Source organism: Canis lupus, chromosome 28, assembly GCF_003254725.2.
Source record: "Canis lupus dingo isolate Sandy chromosome 28, ASM325472v2, whole genome shotgun sequence".
Taxonomy (NCBI): Eukaryota; Metazoa; Chordata; class Mammalia; order Carnivora; family Canidae; genus Canis; species Canis lupus.
In genome coordinates, this window is record NC_064270.1 from 7,112,307 (window position 1) to 7,138,034 (window position 25,728).

The window sequence follows — 25,728 nt, forward strand, 5'->3', positions numbered from 1 at the left end:
AGTTGAAGGGCTGCTTCTGATAAGCCTATGTTTTTTTTTTTAAATTTTTTTATTTATTTATGATAGTCACAGAGAGAGAGAGGGAGGCAGAGACACAGGCAGAGGGAGAAGCAGGCTCCATGCACCGGGAGCCTGATGTGGGATTCGATCCCGGGTCTCCAGGATCGCGCCCTGGGCCAAAGGCAGGCGCCAAACCGCTGCGCCACCCAGGGATCCCTAAGCCTATGTTTTTATATCTCTTAGACTTTCAGGTCTTCCCAGCAAGGCCTAAAGATCCTCCATCCATGATTTAAGCTGTTAAAACTTCTAGCTTAATTTCTGTTAAATTCCTCTCTCTTTGTCTCAAGATAATTTTATCCCCAAATCATCCCTGCCTTTTGCTTTATTCTTTACTACTAGAGAACTCTAAATATATTTCCATTTTTCAATCCTCTCTTCTATCTTTAAAGTTAAGGAAAGAAGGAAAGTTAAGAAAAGAGAACCTTAGTTACTACTGAATCCCCGGTTGGAAATCCTTTCATTATTACTGTTTATGGCATTTTGAAGACTAGACTTAGTGGTTGATCTATGGCAGGGAAGGCCCTACAGTATCAAAAAAGACTTGGGATTGGATTTTACACCTTCCGCTGAAGTCTGAAAATTTTTTTTTCCCTGCTAGCAGTCTCATGGAGAAATTTTCTGGGTTTGAAATTCTGGAGGTGGTTTATGATTTGTCTTATCATAGATGACTGGATTCTGCAATGAATGTCATTAGTCTCTTAAAGCCTTCTATGGGCAAGTATGAGAATTCTAGTGAAAAATAATTCCTAAGTGAGAAATATGAAGTAAGTTTTAAAAGAAAAGGTAAAAGACAGTTAAAATGTCTTGAGGTAGCCATCAGATTCTCTGCTTAAGATAGAATTCCTTTTTTTTTTTTTTGCATGATATCAAATCTTTGTTTTCCTAGAGCAGGATTTCTTAATAGCAGCACTATTGACTGTTTGAGCTGAAAAATCCTTTGTTGTGGTGGACTAACTTGTATGTTTAACAGCATCCGTGGCTTCTATCCACTAGAAGCCAGTAGCAGTTCCTAGTTTTAACAAACAAAAATGTCTCCAGATACTACCAAATATACTCTAGGGGAGGTAAAATTGCTCTCTGTTGAGAACTACTTCCCTACAGTAAAATCCATAATTTTGCCTTGAAAAATCATGCATAAAGTTAATATTTCATTCACTTCACTCCTTCCATTGATGGTTAGTTGAAGAAGGCATTCATTTCTACTTGACATACAAATTGTTGGCTCCAATTTGTGCTGAGCCTTTTCCACACTTAATTTCTTGCTGATAACTCAGAGAACTTTGAAAATAGAGTATAGCTAATATGTATCAAATGTTACTTTATATTGATTTAATTTCTCCCTTGATGTCCACAGCATAAAAAGTCACATGGAAAAGACAAAGAAAACAGAGGCATTAATTCAGTGGAGAGGCCTAAAGTGGAAGAAACTACAGAGCATTCTGTTACAAGGAGCAGATTACCTCTACGAGCCTAGATAAATCTTTAGTTAACTTGAGGATCGGTAATTCTATTTTTAAGAAAAATGAAAAATAAACCTAGAACTCCAGAACTTGAGCCTTATGTATAGACAAAAAACAAATGGAAAATATCAAGGCAATACTGTATATTTAGTTGAATTTAAAATGTCTACTGCTCATTTTTCTATCATCCCTGTAGTACACTGTGTATTAAGTTGGGTTTTATTTGGGATTTACATTGAGTAAATATGTATTTTTAGCTTTCGACATAAAATAGCCCTTTCCTAACAAATGAAAAATATTTTTCTTATATATCACTAGGCAGCACATATAGAGAAGTTGCACTGTTTTCTAGGCTTTAACTTACATAGGTAAATATTGCCAACTCAGTCTTGGGAAGGCACATCTCTTACTTTTCTTGCTGTAATTGAATTATGTCTAATATCGGCTTACTTCCTTCCCTAGACTTTTCCATTCTGCATTCTTAGCTTGCTTTCTCCTTTTTCATTTGTGTCCAAACCATTTGTAGAGCTACAAAATGGTATCTATTCATATTATAAGGTATCCTGAATTTTACCTAGAAGTCTTGAACACTTTCTGTGGTGCTATTAAGATTACTGTCAACAATAAACAAATTCTAGAAGTATTCCTTCCTTCAATATTTTTAGTTTGTTTCTCCCTAGATGAAAAGCATTCTTTATGAGGCCTAACACATTAGCCCCCACAGAGTTCATAAAAAGCCAGCTTCTCTAGAATGTAGATTACTCTTATGGGAGAACTACCATAAGATCTCTGATTAATGGCTGTGTGGCCTATATCTTGTGCAGAAGGTCTCAGTGATTTAAGGGCTTTTTGAAACTATTAATTATGACTATAATTTATATCCTTTTGCTTGCTTACTTGAAACTTTTTGTACTTTGTATATAATAAAATATGTATATGTATGTTTTTCCTTAGTGAAATCTTAACCCTTAGAAAGGTCCTAACAGTTTTTATCTAGCAGCCAAATTTCTGGAAGCTGGATTTTTCAGCATGAAGAACAAGCACACTTAGAAGGAATATAGGCAAAGAAAAAATTTTGTGCCTACATCAAGTTAAGTGTATAAATTTTAGAGAGATTTGACTGTGATAGCTAAGTAAAGCCAAACCCAATTGGAGAATTAGAAAATGGCTACTTCAAGGAACTAAATTTACCTTGCAAAAGTATTAATTACCTTAATGAAAATAATGCTGCAATTTCCCTGCAAAATCAGATGTCAACATAAGCTATGGATAATATCTAATAAACTGCCCTCAGGAAATCCATTAATAAATTTGGTTTCTTTTTTTCTTTTTAAAGATTTTATTTATGTATTCATGAGAGGCAGAAACATAGGCAGAGGGAGAAGGCAGGGAGCTTGCTGCAGGACTCGATCCCAGGACTTGGATCATGATCTGAGCCAAAGGGAGAAGCTAAACCACTGAGCTACTCAGTTGTCCCAATAAATTTGGTTTCTGCATTAACTTGCTTGCCCTATTATTTATTTGGCAATGGATCTGTTTATAGAGTTCCAGCAAGTTGTTCTAAAATTCCTAAAATACACTTCCACACAGATAATCACCCAAGATGAAGGACCTTGATAATCCTAGGCTCTTTCAATTGCATTCTAAGGGGCTATACCCTAAGGTAAGTATAAGATTGATGAGAAACAGATGGGTCTTCACAGGGCCTGATGTCCAGCTGTAAGTCATCTGTTTCCTGACATTAAAGGCACCTAGGAATGCTAATACAACTGACAGACAAAAATAAATCACTGGAGAATTTTAAAAAATTTTATTTTAAATAGGCTCCACACCCAACATGGGGCTCAAACTCACAACCCCAAGATGAAGAGTCACATACTCCACTGTTGAGCCAGCGAGGTGCCCCAAATCACTAGAGAATTTTAACATCCCAAGCCTTAAGTTAGTTCAACAATTTTTCATATACAATATTAAGCACTTTAAAAATAACCATCAGCAAAAATGGAATAGGTAGCTTCAAGGACTTATTCTTCCTACAGCAAAAATGTTCAGAAACAACTTGGTCAGAACCAGGTTTTGGGGGGTTTTTTGTTTTTTTTTTTTTAAGATTTTATTTATTCATGAGAGACACACAGAGGCAGAGATGTAGGCAGAGGGAGAAGCAGGATCCATGCAGGGAACCTGACACGGGACTCAATCCTGGGACCATGGGATCATGCCCTGAGCCAAAGGCAGATGCTCAACCATTGAACCATTGAGCCACCCAGGCATCCCAGAACCAGGTTTATAGCAACCAAGCAAATACTCAAGTCAAGAGAAGGCAAACTAAAAACTAGGTGTTTTACTTGCTCTTGCTCCATTACCCCTCCCCGGCTCCACAGTGGTCTTGAAGACAGCAACCCATATTCTCCGAGCAGGCAAACTCTGCCCACTGGTCCTGAGGGAGCAGAGGATCTCTTAATCTCAAAAAACTTTTCTGTCTGGGGCATTCTGAAGGGCTGACAAGGCACTTGCCTTTGTTTCATCTAATTCGCACCTCTGTAGAAAAGTGGCAGGCATTTCTCAAAAATATGATAAGGCAGATGAACAACCTGCTGCTACCTGCAGCAAAAGATAACAGTTGAGGTAACAATAGAGGAGTGTCTAAAGCCTGAGGGGAAAAAAACAATCGTTTAGGGAAATGAGGTCATTCAAAGACCATGTATATTGGGGAATTGAGAAAGCCACTCATGTCCAGGTCAATTCATATAGTTAGAGAGGACCCTAAGCTTTCACTGCTGTCTGATCTCTAGATTCAGCACAGCAGAAAGAGCTAAGGCAGATTTTAAATAGCCTAGCTAAGTACTGAAGGTGTGCTCCAACAGTCTGCAAAGACTGAGAGGATGTTTTCTTTCTTAACTTACTGTTTTATTTTTTGGTTGTTGGCATTCAAGGAAATCTGTCAGCCTACTAGCTGAATGCAAAGCAAAAAGACTTCAGGAACTATGTAAGTCAAAGAATTGAGACAAAAATAGTTGAGAAAAACCATGAGAGCCTATAGCAAGCAACAAAAACAAACCCCAAGGCATGAAGAATCTGATTTCCAGAATATCACATAATGCTAAGAGCATTTTAAGATTTTATTTATTTGAGAAAGAGCATGTGTGGACGCAAGCAGGGGAGAGGCAGAAGAAGAGGGAAAGAATCTCAAGCAGACTCATCACTGAGCATGGGCCTGATGCTAGGCTTGATCCCATGACCCTGAGATCAAGACGAGCTGAAATCAAGAGTTGGACACTGAGCCACCCAGGTGCCCCAATATTAAAAAAACTAAAGTTTGCAAAGAAACAAAGTATGGGCCATTTACAGAAGAAATTGACACAAACCGTCCCTTATGAAGTACAAGCATTGGACTTTAAATGAACCGTCTCAAATATGCTCATAGAACTAAAGGAATTCAGGAGGACAATGTCTTAACAAATAGAGAATATCACTACAGAAACTAAAAAAGAGCCATATATATTTTGAACTGAAAAGTATCAAAACTGAAATGAAAACATACGCACACACACAAAACACTAGAAAGTTTCAATAGATGTGAGCAGGCAGTAGAAAGAACCAGTGAACTTGAAGCTAGATCATTGAATCTGTCTAATCCAAATTTAAGAAAGAAGAATGAAGGAAAATAAAAAGTTTAAGAGACCTGTGGAGCACAAATCATGCAAACATTCACAAAATGAGAGTACCAGAAAAGAGAAATGGGCAGAAAGAATACTTGAAGAAATAATAGCTGAAAACTTCTCAAATTCATTATAACACTTGAATCTTTACATCCAAGAAGCTCAACAAATCCAAACAGGAGAAACTCGAAAGAGATCCACAACAATTATATATTATATACACATTATATATTCAAACTGTCAAAAAAGCTGAAGACAGAATCGTGAAAGCATGAGAGTGTAGCTTTCAAGGAAATGCGCATCAAAACCATAGTGAAGTACCAGTTCACATCCACAAGGATAGCTATAGTAAAAACAGAAAAGAATGAGTACTGGTGAAGATGTTGTCATTCACTCTCAAGTAAGTCTTAAAAAAAAAGCCATCTTTAAAAAAAATCATTCACTCAAAAAATAGGTACACAAATGTTCATAGCACTATCACAATAGCCAAATAGTATAAACATCCACCAACATATGAATGCATAAACAAACTGTATATGCATACAATGGATTATTACCTGGCTGATACATGCTACTGTGTGGGTGGAGTAATAAGTGAAAGAAGTCAGATGCAGAAGTTCACATATTATATGATTCCTTTTATACAAAGTATCCAGAATAGATAAATTCATAGATTTGTGATTGCCAAGGTTGGTTGAGAGGGAAAAGAGGAGTGACTTGCTTAATAAGTATGCAGTTTTCTTTTAAGATACTGGGAATATATTGGAACTAGATAGATGTGATAGTTGTGAATATTAATATAATATATAATATTGTGAATATATTAAATGCTACTGGGTTATGTACTTTATTTTTAAATTGAGTTCTAACTGACATAACAGTTTCAGGTATACAACATAATTATTCATTGAGAAATGATGAGTAAACCTTAAAATGATTTATGTTTTGTGATTTTTGACATAAATATCCATTCAAAACAGGGCCCTATTTATTAAAGAAGAGGTAATTAAATCCTAGTGGCATTGATTGTAGGGAGAATTAATTAGCAGATAGGAAAAGAGTTCTTAAACGAATGCTACAGTTTAAAAATGTGAAGGGGGGGGATCCCTGGGTGGCGCAGCGGTTTAGCACCTGCCTTTGGCCCAGGGCGCGATCCTGGAGACCCGGGATTGAATCCCACGTCGGGCTCCCGGTGCATGGAGCCTGCTTCTCCCTCTGCCTGTGTCGCTGCCTCTCTCTCTCTCTCTCTCTGTGACTATCATAAATAAATAAAAATTAAAAAAAAAATAAAAAAATGTGAAGGGGTTCTTAGGTGGCTCAGTCAGTTTAAGCATCCAACTCAGGATCATGAGATTGAGCCCCGTGTCAGGCTCTATGCTGGGCATGAAGCCTGCTTAAGATTCTCTCTCTTGGGATTCCTGGATGGCTCAGCGGTTTAGTGCCTGCCTTCAGCCCAGGGCGTGATCTTGGAGTCCCGGGATTGAGTCCCACATCAGGCTCCCTGCATGGAGCCTGCTTCCCCTGTGTCTCTGCCTCTCTCTCTCTGTCTCTCATGAATAAGTAAATAAAATATTTAAAAATATATATATTCTCTCTCTCCCTCTACCCATATCCCACCCCTGCCCACATTCTCTCTCTCTCTCTCTCCCCCCCCCACCCCCGGCTCTCTAAAAAAGTAATAAATAAAAATGTGTACATTGTGTAGTCATAAACACAGCTGTTTAATACTCCTTTGAAAAATAACAGTGTACAAGGATATAGACCTGGGCCAAAAAGAAAAAGATAATGAAAACAAATCACAGAAATTTCAGCAAAGAGAGTTGCAAAACAAGATCTTTTGAAATCAGACATTAAAGAATTTAAAGACATGAAATACTGCAGATAACTGGAAATTATAAAAAGATGGAAATTCTAGGACTGAAAAATACAACAAATTATAAACAGAGTGGGCTTAGTTACTGAATATAGTTAAAGGGATTTTTACAAAGTGGATGATAGGGTAGAAGAAAATAATACACTGAAGCATAACAAGACACAAGAATAGGAAACAAACGATATGGTGAAAAGGTCTAACATACATGTAATTAGAGCCTCCGAAGGAAAAAGAGAGAATGACAAGCTCTGTTAATCTCAATCAGCAGGATGAATATAATGTCACACCCAGGTACACCATAGTTAAACTGCTAAAAGCCAATAAGAAAGAAAAAACCTTAAAAGTTAAGACATTACTTTCATACGAAAAACAATTAGGGCGACAGCTGACTTCGCAATAGAAAGAAAGGAAGCAGACAACGGAATGATAGCTTCAAACTAATGAAGGTAAAGTCAGCAGGAATAGTGGAGTAAGGTCCTCCATAAAAGCAAGGAGACACAAAATTTGTCAAGATAAAATTTTTCAGAATTCTCATAATTAACCAAAGCCTTGGAATAATCCAAGAAACATTTATATATTTGTTAAAGATTGTATTTTGGTTAGAATAATTAATTCTGTGGTATTTTAAATTGACCTATTCTCATCACTCTCCCCAGCGCCTTGAAAACCAACAGTCCCACAATCACAGAGAAAACCAGTAGCCTAGTAGCCAATGCCTGGGGTCAATCAGGTTTGGAGCTCCCTGAAAACACCATTCTTAGATAACTGTCATTATTTGACCTATCTGGAAATTCTCTGGAAATGCTGCATTCAAAGGCCAGTCTTTCTTTGAACTGACTCAGACCTTGCTCAGTGTGAACAGCCTTTTTCTGGGGGTATTTGTTGAAACTAAGCCACAGCCATGGTTTGAATTGCACCTGCCTAATTAGTGATCTTCCACCTTAAGAGAGTTGAAAAAGAAGGGTGCCCCGTGGCTCAGTTGTTTGAGCCTCTGACTTTGGCTCAGGTCATGATCTTGCAGTCTGGTTTTGAGTCCCAAGTTGGGCTCCCCACTTGGCCAGGAGTTGGCTTGTCCTTCTCCCTCTGCCTCTGTCCCTCCTCTCGTTCATGCTCTCGTCTCTTTCTCAAATAAAAAAAAAAAAATCTTAAAAAAAAAAGTTGAAAAAGAAGTGCAAGCTAAACCCAAAACAAACAAGGAAGGAAATAATAAAGATTAGAGTGGAGATAAGTGAAATAAAAAACAATAGAGAAAATAACTGTTGTTATCAAATTCTATACCTAATAAAAATATTTTTTTTAGGAATGATGCTGCATTAAAGGCATCTTATGTGTCTAAAAAAAATGAAGATTGATTTTTGTCACCACCAAACTGGCACTAAAGGAAATATTATTATTATTATTATTTTAAAGATTTATTTATTCATTCAGAGCGAAGAGAGAGGCACAGACACAGGCGGAGGGAGAAGCAGGCTCCACGCAGGAAGCCCAATGCTGGACTTGATCCGGGGTCTCCAGGATCACACCCCTGGCTGCAGGCGGCGCTAAACCGCTGCGCCACCGGGGCTGCCCTAAAGGAAATATTAAAGGGTATTCTTTACGCAAAGAGAAAGTGATACCAAGTGGCATCTCAGAGATATAGCAAAGAATACAGAGGAATGGAAAATATAAAAACATTGGAAAAGGTAAATAATCACTGTGAAACAATAACTGTTTTGTAGGGCATAAATATAAAGTTCTCAAGAATAGCACATGAGATGGAAGAAGGGTAAGAGGCATTAAGGGGCTCTTTAAAAAAAAAAAAAGATTTTATTTATTTATATGAGAAAGAGAGCATGAATAGGGGGAGGACAGGCAGAGGGTGAAGCAGATTCTCCACTGAGCACAGAGCCAGCCCAGGCTCCATCGCAGAACTCCCGTGATCATGACCTGAGCCAAAGTCAGATGCTTAACGGACTAAGCCATCCAAGCGCTCCTTGTTAAAGGGCTCTAAGATCCTTTTATTGTAAAGGTTCCAATTGATATCAGACTTTGATGAGTAAAGTGTAAGTAAAATATTAAACTTGCAAAGAATATATTCTTTTATCACGGAATGGATTGTTCTATAAATGTCAGTTAGGTCAAGTTGGTTGATAAGGTTGTCAGGTCTTCTCTCATCTTACTGACTTTTCTGTCTAGTTCTATTAATTAAAATGTTGAAGTCCCTATAAGTGTAAATGTGTTTATTTGTTCTTTCAGTTTCTAGTACCTCCATTGTAAGGTACATACATATTTAGAATTGTTATACTTCTTGGTAAATTGAACCCTTTATCAGTATATAGTGTTCTTCTTTATCTTTGGTGGTATTTCTTATTCTAAAGTCAACTTTTATATTAATGTAGATGCTCTGGCCATCTTTTTTGAATTTAATTTAATTTTTTTAAAGAGAAGAGTGCACATAGGAAGGGAGGGGCAGAGGGAGAGGGAGAGAGAGAAAGAATGTAAAGTGGGTTTCATGCCAGTGTGGAGCCCAACTGGAGGCTTGATCTCACGACCCTGAGATCATGACCTAATATGAAACCAAGAGTCTGATGCTCAGTTGCCTTGAGCCACCCATCCAGCCATCTTTTGATTAGTAGATCAATGCATGGTAGGTAGATCATTTTACTTTAAATTATCTACGTCTTTTCTATTTGAAGTCACTTTTTGGTAAATAGATCATAATTGTTTTTTTTGTCTAACAATGACAATCTTTTAATTAGCTTATTTAGACTTTACATTTAATATTGGTCTTAAATATATAGTCTTCTAATTGTTTTGTTTCCTCCATTCTTTGTTCCTTTCTCCTTTTTCTGCCTCCTTTAGAATTAATTGAATATTGTTATGAATCCATTTTATTGCCATTAAAAATTTTGTTTAGTCATTGCCCAAGGCTTGCAATATACATTGTGAATTAATCATAGATTATCTTCAAAAAAATTATACTGATGCTTGTATAGTTTAAGAACCAAACACACTTCTAATCATTTCTCATCTTTTCTGTGGTTGCTGTCATTTTATTTTTATATTTGCAATAAAATCACAATACATTGCTATATTTTTTATGATAGTGATCTTTAAGAGGTATCAGAAATAAGAGAGTGTCTTATTTATTCTCATTTTAACCACTTCAGAGATCATTTCTTTGTTTACAATGCCAGATTCTCGATATGTTCTTGCTTAAGGAAATTCCTTTAACATTTCTTATAGTGCAGGACTGCTGGTGAAGAATTTTGTTTTCTTTTTTTTAATGTTTACTGATTCTTTTTTTTTTTCTTCAAGATTTTATTTATTCATGAAAGACACAGAGAGAAAGAAAGAGGCAGAGACACAGGCAGAGGGAAAGGCAGGTTCATGCACAGAGCCCGATGTGGGACTCGATTCCAGGTCTCTAGGATCACACCCTGGGCTGAAGGTGGCGCTAAACCGCGAGCCTCCCAGGCATCCCAGTTTTTGTTTTCTAAATAATTCTCTAGTTTGTCTTCATTTTTGAAAGATGTTTCATTGAGTGTAGAATTCTGGTTTGACAGTTATTTTCTTTCTTTTTTGTTTCAAGTTTTTACTTAAATTCTAGTTCATTAAAATACAGTGTAATATTAGTTTCAGGAATAGAATTATTGATTCATCACTTACGTACAACAGCCAGTGCTCATCACAAGTGCACACCTTAATTCCCATCACCCATGTAGCCCTTCCCCCCCTGCCCACCACCCTTCCAGCAACCCTCAGTTTGTTCTCTATCATTAGACCATTATTTTCTTTCAGCACTTTAAAGATGTCACTTGTTGCCTTCTGGTTTGCAGTTTCTAACAAGAAGGCTGTTATGTAATTTCAATCCTTGCTATTCTGCATATAATGTCTTTTCTCAACTTATCAAACTTAATACCCAAAAAACAAATAATCCAATCAAGAAATAAGAAGACATGAACAGACATTTCTCCAGAGAAGACACACAAATGGCCAAGAAACACATAAAAAAATGTTCAACATCACTCAACATCAGGGAAATACAAATCAAAACCACAATGAGACCACCTCACACTGGTCAGAATGGCTAAAATTATCCAGCCAGCAAACGACATGTGTTGGCAAAGATGCAGAGAAAGGGGAACCCTCCTACATTGTTGGTGGGAATGCAAACTGCTGCAGCCACTCTGGAAAACAGTATGAAAGTTCCCCCAAAAGTTAAAAATAGAGCTACCCTACGACCCAGTGATTGCACTACTGGGTATTTACCCCAAAGATCCAAATGTAGTGATCTGAAGGGGCACTTGCACCCCAATGTTTATCAGCAGCAATGTCCACAATAGCCAAACTATGGAAAGACCCAAGCTGTCCATCAACAGATGAATGGATAAAGAAGATGTGGTGTATATATACAATGGAATACTGCTCAGCCATCAGAAAAAGAAATCTTGCCATTTGCAACGACATGGATGGAACTAGAGGGTATTATGCTAAGTGAAATAAGTCAGAGAAAGACAATTATATGATCTTACTCATATGTGGAATTTAAGAAACAAAACAGGATCATAGGGGAAGGGAGGGGAAAATAAGACAAAATCAGAGAGGGAGACAAACCATAAGAGACCCTTAATCATAGGAAACAAACTGAGGGGGGTGGGGGGATGGGGTAATTGGGTGATGAACCTTAAGGAGGACATGTGATGTAATGAGCACTGGGTGTTATATAAGACTGATGAATCACTAACGTCTGCTTCTGAAACCAATGAAACATTATATGTTAATTGAATTTAAATTTTAAAAATTCTAAAAAAGTTTTTTTTTTAATACCATGAAAAAAAATAATGTTTTCTTTGGTTGCTTTCAAAATTTTCTTTATGACTTTGGTTTTCAGTAGTTGTAATGGGTGGCAGGGAGCTAGGTGACTGGATGGCTTTTCTCAACATTTCTGCTCCATCCTCTGCTTTCAGCCTTACCTGTGTGCCTGAGCACTGGAAAGACCTCTAAGCACACACTTTTGCCTTTCTATATGGAAGGATGTTATGCTTTGGGGTTTTCTGGTCTAAGGGTGGAGATTGAGGAGGGTTTTCTGCTGTGCAGGTCCAGCTTTCCTCCTAAGCAGGCCTTATGCCCTAAGTCTTAGGGGAGCTGGACTTTCTCAGTGATTCTGTCCCTCCCTGGGTTAGCCAAACTGCCCAAATCTTCGGCAGGTTCTTTACAGGGAAGAGTGTCCCGCCCTCCTCTAGGAGTAGAAGTTTTGTTTGTTTGGTCTTACCTTTATCTCAGTGATGGTGGTCTTCACCTATTCCCTGCAAGGGTGCTGCCCTTCTCCCCTGTGGCTTTTGTCTGTAAGGAAGAAAGTTCTGGGCAGAGCTCCATGCCTTTTTTGTATTGATGGCTGCTCCCTTCCCAAGCCTGCATCACTGCCTCCAATCTGTCCTGAGCATCTGGTAAGGTCTGTGAAGAGCTTGCTAGTGGGTGCAGATTCCCATTGTGTCTGCACTTCCTAAGGATTCTACACTTTCTTGTTAGCTCATAGTAAGCCTTTGGCAATTTGTTAAAATTTTAGCTGAATTTTTCTTACATGTTTACATAGTATCTGGTGTCTCCTCCTCCCAGACTCTGCCACAGGTCAGCTATTGCTCATCTGTCCCTCTGAGAAGGCCTGTCTTTCCTGAGAGTACTTGGCTGCCCTGAGACCCCAGCTCTCTGAAGTGTTCAAGAAAAGTTATGTAGTTTATCTCGTTTTTTCTTATAGAGCTTTCTATGTCCTAGGCGGGAGCAGAATCAGTGTGTCATCTTGCATTAACATTGTCTAATTTGGGGATCCCTGGGTGGCTCAGTGGTTTAGAACATTGGCTCAGGGCGTGATCCTGGAGTCCCGGGATCGAGTTCTGCATCAGGCTCCCTGCATGGAGCCTGCTTCTCCCTCTACCTGTGTCTCTGCCTCTGTCTGTGTGTCTCAAATAAATAAATAAATAAATAAATAAATAAATTTTAATAAATAAAATCTTTAAAAAAAAAACATTGTCTAACTTGTCAGACAAATAGTGGAACTGAGTTCAAGAGAGACTTCCTTTTCAAATGTGTGTCTATTTTGTCCTATTCTACTCTTCTTAAACAAGATTGTTATGTTTACTTGCTTCTTGCCCCTTGACGGCCAAAAGTCTTTCCCAGTTTTCTGGTCACCTTCTATGCCTTCAAGATACTTTCCCAATGTGTGCTTGAAGAGACCTAGGAAAATAAGAATTTGTTTTTTTTTGAAAATAAGAATTTGATCTAATATCTTGTTAGGTTTAATCTAACCCCCTTATTCAAAAGCTTTTATTTTGAAGGAAACTTAAAACTTTGTTGCCATAACTTGACTTGGGTATTATCTGATGAAGTAAGTGGCTTTTGTTCAGCAAGAGTATCAGTAGCAGATGGGACATTTTCCCCCAAAGAGGAAGAGAAAGAAAAGAAACTGGCAAAACCACTTCATTGATATTCTATTAAAAATATGATTTTAAATGGCTGTTGTCCTTTTCTCATGGAATTATATACATCACTTGGTTGAATAACTCAAAAATAAGATAGTGAAAACAAAATCAAACTACCCTTTTAGAATCACTCTGATTTTTCTTTTTATCAGTAGAAATAGAATTGATGAGCCTAAAAATCTTTTCCTAAATTTTTGGTAAAGACAAATAATAGGCCTATCTCCTATTCTTCATGTGAAAAGCATTTATGACCTATTTAAAATAAAATATTGGATAATTAAACTATAATTGAAATATTTTTTTATTTTTTCATTTTTTTTAGATTTATTTATTTATTTATTTATTTATTTATTTATTTATTTATTTATTTATGATAGAGTGAGAGAGAGAGAGAGGCAGAGACACAGGAGGAGGGAGAAGCAGGCTCCACGGGGGGGGGAGCCCGACGTGGGACTCTATCCGGGGACTCCAGGATTGCGCCCTGGGCCAAAGGCAGGAGCCAAACCGCTGAGCCACCCAGGGATCCCCGAAATATTTTTTTATTTTTTAAAAATATTTATTTTACAGAGAGAGCATGAGAGAGAGAGAGAGAGAGAGAGAGCACGTGGTGGGGGTGGCGGGCAGACTCGCAGACTCCCCACTGAGTAGGGAGCTCAATGTGGGACTCGATCCCAGGACACTAGAATCATGACCTGAACAGAAGGCAGACATTTAACCAACTGAGCTACCCATGCACCCAGTTGAAATATTGTTTTAATATATGGAGCTTGAAATAATATAGTGCAATTATAATTTTCAAGTAAAGGGGATATAAATCAAATTTATTTTAAAGATTTTATTTATTCATGAGAGATACAGAGAGAGAGAGAGAGAGAGGCAGAGACACAGGCAGAGGGAGAAGCAGGCTCCATGCAGGGAGCCCGACGCGGGACTCGATCTCCGGTCTCCAGGATCACGCCCTGGGCTGCAGGCGGCGCTAAACCGCTGAGCCACCAGGGCTGCCCTCAAACTTATTTTAAATGTGCTAACTGGTTAATAAATTTACATATACTATATCTACTTACGTATGTGCCTTATCATGACGGAACGTATATACTTGTTTATACGTTTAGATTTAATACAATAATTTTGCTCTTTTCTTTCTTTCATGGAGACTTCTTGTTCTTCACTTTAATATCCTCGATCACCAAGGAATGGGTAACTTGCACATGTTATCATTGCTTAGCCAATAGCAAGGCTTTATTGAATCACAGAAAGTTCTTTTTTTTTTTTTTTTTAAGATTTTGAGAGAGAGCAAGCAGGGGGAGCAGAAGGAGAGGGAGAAGCAGACTCCCCGCCGGGAGGGAGTCGAAGGTGGGGCTTGATCCCCGGACCCTGGGACCAAAGGCAGACCCTTAACTGACTGAGCCACCCAGGCAGCCGGATCACAGAGAGTTCTTGTTAAAGATTCCTATCTGAGATTAAATCCTTGCTTTGTTGTTCATTAGCTCTGTGCCTTTGTATAACTTGTTTAACTTCTCTGAGCCTACTTCAAGTATAAAATGGAGCTATTATCTATCTGCTGGACTAACAAAGTGTACCAGAAGTGTTTCAGGCTTCCAGTCTAATAAAGTGGAAAATAATGAACTGATAGCCATTGTGTGACTGGCCTTCTGTCATCTCCAAGGCTGTAACTCCACACATGTGACACTCACCTGCTCCCTTTCCACCCGTCATTGCTCCTGAAGACCATGAAAGAGAAGGGTGGTGCCAAACTATGGCTCAGTGCTCTGAGCCACCAAGTATAGGAGATGCTGCTTTGCTTTTCTTCTTTCTTTCTTCTTTCTTTTTCTTTCTTTCTTTCTTTCTTTCTTTCTTTCTTTCTTTCTTTCTTTCTTTCTTTCTTTCTTTTCTTCTTTTTCTTTCTTTCTTCCTTTCTTCCTTCCTTCCTTCCTTCCTTCCTCTTTCTTTCTTTCTTTCTTTCTTTCTTTCTTTCTTTCTTTCTTTCTTTCTTTTTCTTCTTTTTCCTTTTTTCTTTCTTCCTTTCTTCCTTCCTTCCTTCCTCTTTCTTTCTTTCTTTTTCTTTCTTTCTCTTTCTTTCTTTCTTTCTTTCTTTCTTTCTTTCTTTCTTTCTTTCTTTTTCTTTCTTTCTCTTTCTTTCTTTCTTTTTCATTCCTACCCCTGTCACAGCTGCTGTCACTACACAAGGCCACTGATATTGCCACTATGATTGCTACTTTTATCCTCATTCCTACTGAAAATTCTTTTTCATCTTGCTTGCTATTTCTTTTTTTAAAATTTTGCTAAGTTTTTAATTTTAATTTCAATATAGTTAATGTATAGTGTTATATTAGTTTCAGGTATACAATATAGTGATTCAACAATTCTATACATTACTCAGCACTCATAAGTATACTCTTAATCCCCTTCACCTATTTCATCCATCCCCACCCCCCACCCCTCTTGTAACCATCAGTTTGTTCTGTATATTTAAGAGTCTGTTTCTTGGGATCCCTGGGTGGCGCAGCGGTTTGGCGTCTGCCTTTGGCCCAGGGCGTGATCCTGGAGACCTGGGATCGAATCCCACATCGGGCTCCTGGTGCATGGAGCCGGCTTCTCCCTCTGCCTGTGTCTCTGCCTCTCTCTCTCTCTCTCTCTGTGTGTGTGTGTGACTATCATAAATAAATAAAATTAAAAAAAAAAAGAGTCTGTTTCTTGGTTTCTCTTTGCCTTTGCTGTCTCTTTGTTCATTTGTTTTGTTTTCTAAATTCCACATATGAGTGAAATCATATGGTATTTGTCTTTCTCTAACATTTCACTTAGCATTGAACTCTCTAGCTCCAACCATGTTGTTGCAAATGGCAGGATTTCATTTTTTTATAGTGTTTGAATAATATTCCATTGTATATATATGTACACCACTTCTTTATCCATGCATCTATCTATGGACACTTGTGCTGCTTCCATAATTTGGTTATTGTAAAAAATTCTGCGATAAACATAGGGTTGTATGTATCCTTTCCAATTAGTGTTTTTGTATTCTTCAGGTAAATAAACCAGTAGTGCAATTACTGGATCATAGGGTAGTTCTATTTTTAAGTTTTTGAGGAACCTCCATACTGTTTTCCAAAGTGGCTGCACCAGTTTGCATTCTCACCAACAGTGCACAAGGGTTCCCTTTTCTTCACATCCTTGTCAACTCTTGTCATTTCTTGTGTTTTGATGTTAGCTATTCTGACAGTTCTAAGATATTTCATTGTAGCTTTGATTTGCATTTTCCTGATGGTAAGTGATTGATGAAGATCTTTTCATGTGTTGGCCATCTGTATGTCTTCTTTGGAGATTATTTGTCTTTTGGGTGTTAGGTTTTGTAAGTTCTTTATGTATTTTGGATACTAAACCTTTATTGGATATGTCATTTGCAAATATCTTCTCCCATGCCATAGGTTGCTGTCTAGTTTATTGTTTCCTTTGCTGTGCAGAAGCTTTTGTATTCCCAATAGTTTATTTTTACTTTGGTTTCCCTTGCCTCAGAAGATGCATGTAGGAAAAAGTTTCTACAGCCAATGCCAAAAAGGTTACTGCCTGTATTCTCTAGGATTTTAATGGTTTCAGATCTCACATTTAGGTCTAATGCATTTTGAATTTATTTTTGTATATGTATGAAAGGGATTCAGTTTATTTTGCATGTTGCTGTCCAGTTTTCCCAACACCATTTGTAGCAGACACTATCTTTTTCCCATTGGATATTCTTTCCTGCTTTGTCAAAGATTAATTGATCATATAGTTGTGGATTTGTTTCTGGGTTTTCTATTCTGTTCTACTGATTTTGTGTCTATTTTTGTGCCAGTACCATACTGTTTTGATTACTATAGCTTGGTAGTATAGCTTGAAATCTGAGATTGTGATATCCCCAGTTTTGTTCTTCTTTTTCAAGATTACTTTGGCTACTTGGGGTCTTTTGTGGTTCCATACAAGTTTTAGTATTGTTTGTTTTAGTTCTGTGAAAAATGCTGGTGGTATTTTATAGGGATTGCATTAAATCTGTAAATTGCTTTGAGTAGTATAGACATTTTAACAATATTTGTTCTTCCAATCTATGAGTATGCAATGTCTTTGCATTTGTTTGTGTCATCTTCAGTTTCTTTTCCTCAGTGTTTTATAGTTTTCAGAGTACAAATCTTTCACCTTTTTGCTTAGGTTTAATCCTAGGTATCTTATTATTTTTGGTGCAATTGTAAATGGGCTTGTTTTCTTTTTTTTTAAGACTTTTTAAATTTTATTTTTAAAAAAAGATTTATTAATTTTGGAGAGAAAGAGTGAGCATATGCATGCACAAGTGGAGGGGATTGGCAGTGGGTAGGGATAGGGACAAGCAGACTCTTAGCTGAACGTAGAGCTAAGAGTACATTCCATGACCCTGAAATCATGACCTGAGCCGAAATTAAGAGTTGAACACTTAACCAACTGAACCTGGCTGCCCCTTAAGATTTTATTTTTAAGCAAACTCTACACCCAACATGGAGTTCGAACCCACAAGCGCAAGATTAAGAGTTGTATGCTCCATCAGCTGAGTCGGCCAGCACCAACCCCTGCCCCTGTGTTCTTAATTTCTTTCTGCTGTTTCATTATTGGTGTATAGATTGTAACAGATGTAACAGATTTCTGTAAGTTGATTTTTGTATCCTGTAGCTTCACTGAATCAATTATAGCAGTTTCTTGATGGATTTTTTTTGTTTTTTTTCTACATATACTATCATGTCATCTGCAAATAATGAATGTTTTATTTCTTCCTTACCGATTTGGAATCTTTTTATTTCTTTTTGTTGCCTGCTGTGTCTAGGACTTCCAGTGCTATGCTGAATGAAAGTGGTGAGAGTGGACATCCTTGTCTTGTTTCATCCTTAAGGGAAAAGCTCTCAATTTTCCCTATTGTGAATGATGTTAGCTGTGGGTTTTTCATATATGGCTTTTATTATGTTGCAGTATATTCCCTCCAAACTTACTTTGTTGAGGGTTTTTTTTTTTATCATGAATAGTTGTACAAATGCTTTTTCTACATCTATTAAAGTGATAATTCTCATCCTTTCTCTTATTGATATGATTTATCATGTTGATTGATTTATGAATACTGAACCATTACTTGCAACACAGGAATAAATTCCACTTGATTGTGGTGAACGATTTTTGAAAAATATATTGTTGAATTTGGTTTTCTAGTATTTTACTGAGGATTTAATTAATTAATTTTTTGAGAGGGGGGGTGTAGGAGGGGCAGAGGGAGAGGGAGAGAGAATCTTAAGTAGGCTTCATGCTGAGCACAGAACCTAACGCTGGGCTTGGTCTCATGACCCTGAGATTACGACCTGAGGCAAAATCAAGAGTCAGACACTTAACTGACTGAGCCACCAAGGTGCCCACTATTGAGAATTATTGCATCTGTGTTTATCAGGGATATTTGTGTCTGACTTCTTTAACATAGCAAAATGTTTTCAAAGAAACCAATAAAAAATAAATAAGTGGGACTTGACATCAAACCAAAAAGCTTCTGCACAGCAAAATAAATCATCAACAAAGTGAAAGAACAACCTGCAGAATGGGAAAAATATGCTTGTAAATCATATCTCTGATTAGGGTTAATATTCAAAACATATAAAGAATTCACATAATTCAATACCAAAAAACAACCCACTTTATTTTTTTTAAGATTTTAATTTATTTATTCATGAAAGACAGAGAGAGAGAGAGAGAGAGAGAGAGAGAGAGGCAGAGACACAGGCAGAAGGAAAAGCAGGCTTCCCATAAGGAGCCAGATATGGTACTCGATCCTGGATCCTGGGATCACATCTTGAGCTGAAGGCAGACACTTAACCGCTGAGCCATCCAAGCATCCCAAATAACCCACTTTAAAAATGAGTAAAGTACCTCAAAAGACATTTCCACAAAAAAAGATATATGAAAGGCTAACAGGTACAAGGAAAGATGCTCAACAACATTTGTCATTACGGGAATGCAAATTCAAACCACAATGAGGTCACCTCATACTTGTTAGAATGACCATCATAAAAAGGACAAGAGACAACAAATGCTTGTGTAGATATGGAGAAAAGGGAATGCTTGTTGGAAGGATTGTAAGGCCACTATGGAAAATTGTATGAAGGATCCTCAAAAAATTTAAAATAAAACTACTATATGATCCAGCAATTCCACTTCTGGGAATATATCCAAAGATAATAAAAACCCTAACTCAAAAAGATATCTGTACCTTCATGATGTTCACAGCAGCATTATTTACAACAGCCAAGAAAGACATGGAAACAACTCACATGTCCATCAATGGATGGATGGATAAATATCTGGACTATGACTCAGCCACAAAAAAATAAGGGAACCCTAGTTTTGTGAGAACATGAATGGACCCTGAAGGCATTATGCTAAGAGAAATAAGTCAGACAGGGAAAGACAAATACTATAATAGACAAATAGTATAATCTCACATGTGGAGTCTAAACAAAACAAAACATCTCCAAGAGAAGGAGATCAGACTTGTGCCTATAAGGGGTAGAAGGGGGAGGGTAGGAAAATGAGGAAGATGGTTAAAAGGTACAAAATTCTAGTTAGAAGATAAGTACTAGGGATGCAATGTACAATGTAATGACTACAGCTAACACTGCTTATGATATAGGAAAGTCATTATAGGGTAAATCCCAAGAGTTCTCATCACAAGGAGGAAAATTTCTTTCCTTCTTCTTTTTCTTTTTATTGTGTCTGTAAGAAGATGGATATTACCTGAACCTGGTAATCATTTCACAATATATGTATATCAGCGTACTGTAGGCCTTAAGCTTATATAGTGATGTATGTCAATTGTTTCTCAATAACACTGGTGAAAAAAATAACATACAGGGGAAACCTGGGTGGCTCAGTGGTTGAGTGTCTGCCTTTGGCTCAGGGCGTGATCCTGGAGTTCCGAGATTGAGTCCCACATTGGGTTCCCTACATGGAGCCCGTTTCTCCCTCTGTCTGTGTCTTTGCCTCTGTCTGTGTCTCTCATGAATAAACAAATAAAATCTTTAAAAAATATATCATACTAAAGTTAATAAGGTTGCCTGATAGGGAAAGTGTTTTCAGTGTTCATTCACGTTACAGCTTGTGTCAGTACTTCATTCCTTTTTATTGCCAAATAATATTCCATTGCTAGGATGCCCCACATTTTATTTATCCATTCATTGGTTGATGAACATTTGGGTTGTTTCCACGTTGGGTATTATAACTCTGCTATGAATATTTGTGAACAAGTTTTTATATGGGCATATATTTTTCATTTCTTAGGTATGTGCCTAGGAGTGGAACTACTGGCTCATATAGTAACTCTACACTTTTCAGGAACTGTCAGTTGTTTTCCGGAGAAGTTGCTTCATTTTACATTGCTACCAGCAATGTATGAAGACTAAATCTCTACAGCCTTACCAACATTTTTTTCTGATTTAAAAAGAATTATTATAGCTATGCTAGTGGGTATGAAGTAGTACCTTACTGTGGTTTTGATTTGCATTACCCGCATACGTATTGATATAGAACATCTTTTCATGTGGTTATTGGCCATTTGTATATCTTCTTTGGAGAAATGTCTATTCAGATCTTCTGCCATTAAAAAATTAGGTTCTCTTTTTGTTATTGAGTTCATCCCTTTTTTAGTTGGGCAAAACCAAAACTTCCATGATCAGTACACCCACATTACAGTGCTAAGTACATTATAGTATATGAAGCATGGACATCACTGAAGCAATGTCATGGTGATTATTGCCCATGTGTTCCATAGATGTGATCCCATCCATAAAACAGATGAGACATTTCTATCTCATCACATTAGCATTTTGCAAGCTAGGAAAGTCCTAAAACATTAAGTAATTGGGTTTTGTCAAGTTTTAAACATAATACAATGATTTGATATGTGATTTAATACATGATTTAGTCAGCCCAAAACTTGAAGGTAATAAACCTTTTACTACAAGTAAAAATAGAACCAAATTGTTATAATAAAGTCCATTGATGCTTTCAAGCTATAGCTAATTTGAAGTTTTACCTCTATGCACATTTAATTATTGAAAAGAAGTTGATTTGTCTATTTGTAAAGTTTGTCTTAACTCATTTAGTAAACATACTTTTTATTTGTTAAGAAAAAAAGAAGTTGCAAAACAATTACCAAAGTTCTTACTAGATAAATTAAAGGTGAGACCCACCTTCTCTTCCTACAAAGGTTGGTCTCTTTTATAATAGCAGTGACTAAAATAAATGGTGCTAAATTTTTGGAGAGAGTCTTGTTTAATTCAGAATATAATTAAAATCTCATGTAGCTTTATTGGTTTTAGTATCCAGCAGAGAAAAAATATTGAAACTCCAAGAGATTTTGAATTAAATAGCTACAACAGTTTTGTTTTATTAGTTCTGACTGTGTGAAAAAAAAATTATAAGGACAACTTCGGAAAAATCTAGTTCTTTTAGAGCCCCAAATGACTTTTAAAACAATAAAACAAACTATAAAACCTACACAAGTGATATTAAAAATTATGTAGTTCAATAAATGTGACATTCACAAATGTGGTTGTAATTTTTTTTTAACCATAGCAAAATGAACATGGATCTGACGATTGGATTTAGAAGAGGTGGTGTTATATACCTTAAGAGAATTAAGTGCTTCAATTTGCTGGTGAGCATTATGTAGCAGAGCTGGAATGTTCTATCAATGCCTTTTAAGATCTCCATCTACCTCATAGGGTCTGTGGCAATCAAAGAAAGAGATCCTTCCTCTTCCTATATTAGTGATTATTTTCCTAGCATTTTAATAATTATTTTTGGAAGGTTTGTATATTTAAGATCTTTTTGGCTGGTGGCTGAGTCATGCACAAAATAAACTATAAACTCATACTGTTTTTGAAGATGGAGAATAACAGCTGGCTAGTGATTTAGTGTAAAGGCATTCTATGATTGGAGTAATCATTCCAATCGCTTGCTAGGTAGAAGAGGCAGGAAAAGAAGAAAAACAAAGATGAGGGAGAACATTTTGTGAAAAAACAATCAGTTACCTGCTTAGTTCACTGAGGCCCCAATCTTTGAAGACCCACACATAACTGTTGAAGTCTCCTTTGAGCTTCAGATAATAACTGTCTGTTCTTTGTCCCCAAATCCTGTCTCTGTCCTTGGTACACAGAAGGGCACACTTAACTTTCACAGTCTTCCAGCACCTGCCTGACTTCTTCATCAGGCCATGTGATGAGAATTATCACTGGTGGAATGGGCACATCATCAGATCCATCTGTAGATCCGATGATTTGCCAATAGTCCTCCTTGGATGGTTTCCAGGGGTAATATACTACCTGAACTTGTATGCAGACTTCACAAATAATTCAAATAATTTTTTTACCTTAAAAAAATGAGATGGCTTTCGTTAACACTTAAATCATACTTTAAAATTGGGAAATTTCAAATCTACAGAGAAGCTGAGACTAGCACAATGAACATAAGTAAAGTCTTTACCTAAATTCACCAATGAATTCTAATTTGCTTTATTTCCATTTATCTATATGTGTGTGTATAATGTTTTGTGTATATATATATATATATATGTTGTGTGTATATATATTGAACTATTTGAAAGTTGCAGATGTCAAGACCCTTCATCCCTAAATACTTTAGCCTGCACCTTACAAGAATAAGGACATTTTACCCACAATACCAGTATCACATGTAACAGAATGAATATTAATTTACTAATGTCATCTAACATACAGTTCATTTTCAATTTTTCTCTATTAGCTCCTCAAATGTCTTTTATAGCTTCTTTTTCTTCTTTTTTTTTTAAGCCAGAATTTAATCAAATTGGTGTGATACTATGAGACATTGTGAAAATCCTCATCCTCAGCAATGTTTCACTTGATGGTTCTGGTCCAAAGATGATTATTTCTTGAATGAGTTATCACATTTTTTATTTTCTCAAGCTTTTTTTTTTTTTTTTTTTTTACATTTGTTAGCTGGCATCCTTCCAGCTTTACTATTCACCATCCCTCTCTCTCTGCATATCACTAAGGAGAGTGATACTATGAACTGTTATATTCACTGTGTTATAATCCGAAATGTGCTTTTGATGCTTAAACCACCCCAAATTTGGCCAGTGGAAGACTCAACAGGTATGTCTGTCTCCTTTCTGTGGTTTCTAGCACAAGATGCCTTGAGCTCACCTTGTACTTTTCCCTGATCCTTTCCCTAGGATCAGCCACACATCCACATGGTTCAATTCTCTAAATATTCACTAAGTATACAGCATGTTCTCCCTTCAACTCCACCTCTCTCTTCATAGACAGCCAATGTTATTCGTTTTTTGTGTAGTCTTCCAGAGATAGCTTACCTAATAGAACAAGGTCACAGATAAATATCCTTACCCTTTCCTACGGTTTTTAAAAAAATATGTATTTATTTATTCATGAAAAACACAGGCTGAGAGAGAGAGGCAGAGACACAGGCAGAGGGAGAAGCAGGCTCCTCAGGGGGAGCCCAGTGAGGGACTCCATCCCAGGTTGCGGGATCACGACCTGAGCAGAAGGCGGGCGCCCAACCGCTGAGCCACCCAGGAGTCCCGTTTTCCTAAGATTTTCACTCAAATGACAGCATATTACACTCACTGTGTTTGTGCTTGTAGCGCTTGTCTATCAGGTTCTGAAAGATGCACAGGACTCCACCCCCCAAATATTGGGAGCCTTTAGGCTAAGTTTCAAATGTTTTAGAAAGCTCAGGGAGGATGACTTGACCAAAGTTGCACTGACAACACTCACTTGCTATTCTTTGACTATTCCTCCCTCTCTAGGTTTTTTGACAACTACTCCTTCTTCAAACATCACTTCCTTGGAGAACACTTTCCGTTCCTTAACACACCTCCCGTCCCCAACTAGATGACGTCCGCTGGTTATTAGGTTTCAGATCATTATGTACTTCTCCTTCATAGCACACACATAAGTCACAGCATTAAAATTTGTTTCCTGTCTCCGTGAGGACAGGAACTACTACATCTGTCTTGTTCACTGCTGACACACAGTAGTTGCTCAACAGAAATGTGCGCAGTGAAACTCGAACTCGGGCCACCCAGCTTCCAGTCCACTCTTCTTTCGTCTGCGACCCCGCTTTAGTCGGAGAAATAGTTCCTAGACGTAAATTAAAAACCTCAATAGAAAAAGCTGGGAAATGTGCATTTCCACGATTAGTGGAGGACCTTAGCAGAAACTGCTCACCGCGAGGTGTGACGACCGCAGGAGGGCGTCAATCAAGAAAATGCCCCCTTGCCCCGCAGGCGAGGGGAGCTGCACGGAGCCGAGGCCGCAGGGGTAGCGCCACGGATTCAATAGAAAACACGTGTAAACGCGAGAGCGGTGCTGCGCGCAGCTGCGACCCCCGGGGCCCGGGGACAGGGGACCTAGGGCAACCCCCTTTGGGTGGGCGAAGACCGCACGACTTCTACGTGGCATCTAAGACCCGGGCTTTCCCCGGATTCCTCCCCGAAAGCGTCCTCACGGGAGCGGCTGAGGGCTGGGGCCCGCCCACCAAGGAAACGGGACGGAGCGGCCGCGAGGGCCGAGCGCTTCAAGCCTAGGCGTCCTCACCCCAACTGGGCCTTAGCTAGGGGCCGGGTTTCTCTCCTCGGAGCTGCCGCCCGGGCACAGCCAGCGCCACCGGCACTCCAGGGCGCGCGCCCACACGGGGGATGCTCTCGGCCCGCGACGGCGCGGTCTGCCAGTGCCTCCACGCCCGCCAGGCTCGAGTCCGGCTGCCCTGCGCCGGGTCCACTGCTGCCACCCCGGGGCCGGGCCTGGGCCTGGGCCGGTGCCCCTCGAGTTTCGGCAGGGCTGCCTCCCGGCACGGGCCGGGCCCACGGGAGTCCGTGTTCCAGCGCTGCTTTCCTCGAGTCTCCCCTCGACGGACGTGGCCCTGGGCTTCCTTCCCTTCGAGCGCTCCGGGGCCAGGGTGCCCGCCGCCCCGAGCGACGGCGGCGGCGGCCGGGGACCCGGGCGCGGGTCGGTCCTGGGAGCCGGCGAGCCAGCGCGTCCCGGGGGGCGGGAGCTCGGCCGGCGGGGGCGGGCCGAGGGTGGGGGCGGGAGGCGGCTCCCGGGGCTCCGCGCCATTGGCCGCAGGGACAGGCGGCAGGAAGGGGCCAGAGAGCGCGGCCCCACCCCGTGGCCGGCGGAGCCTAT

General features: G+C 38.7%; 1 protein-coding gene across 2 annotated transcripts in view; it reads left to right on the forward strand.

Annotated features, from left to right (window-relative positions):
• Positions 1-3,020, forward strand: part of KIF11 (kinesin family member 11) — a 50,976-nt gene extending 47,956 nt beyond the window's left edge. For both annotated transcript variants that reach the window (XM_025466517.3, XM_035708065.2), the window contains exon 22: positions 1,415-3,020. In XM_025466517.3, coding sequence (XP_025322302.1) covers positions 1,415-1,534 — 120 coding nt within the window. In that variant the 3' untranslated portion in view covers positions 1,535-3,020. The remainder of the gene's footprint in view (positions 1-1,414) is intronic.
• The last annotated feature ends 22,708 nt before the right edge of the window (positions 3,021-25,728 follow it).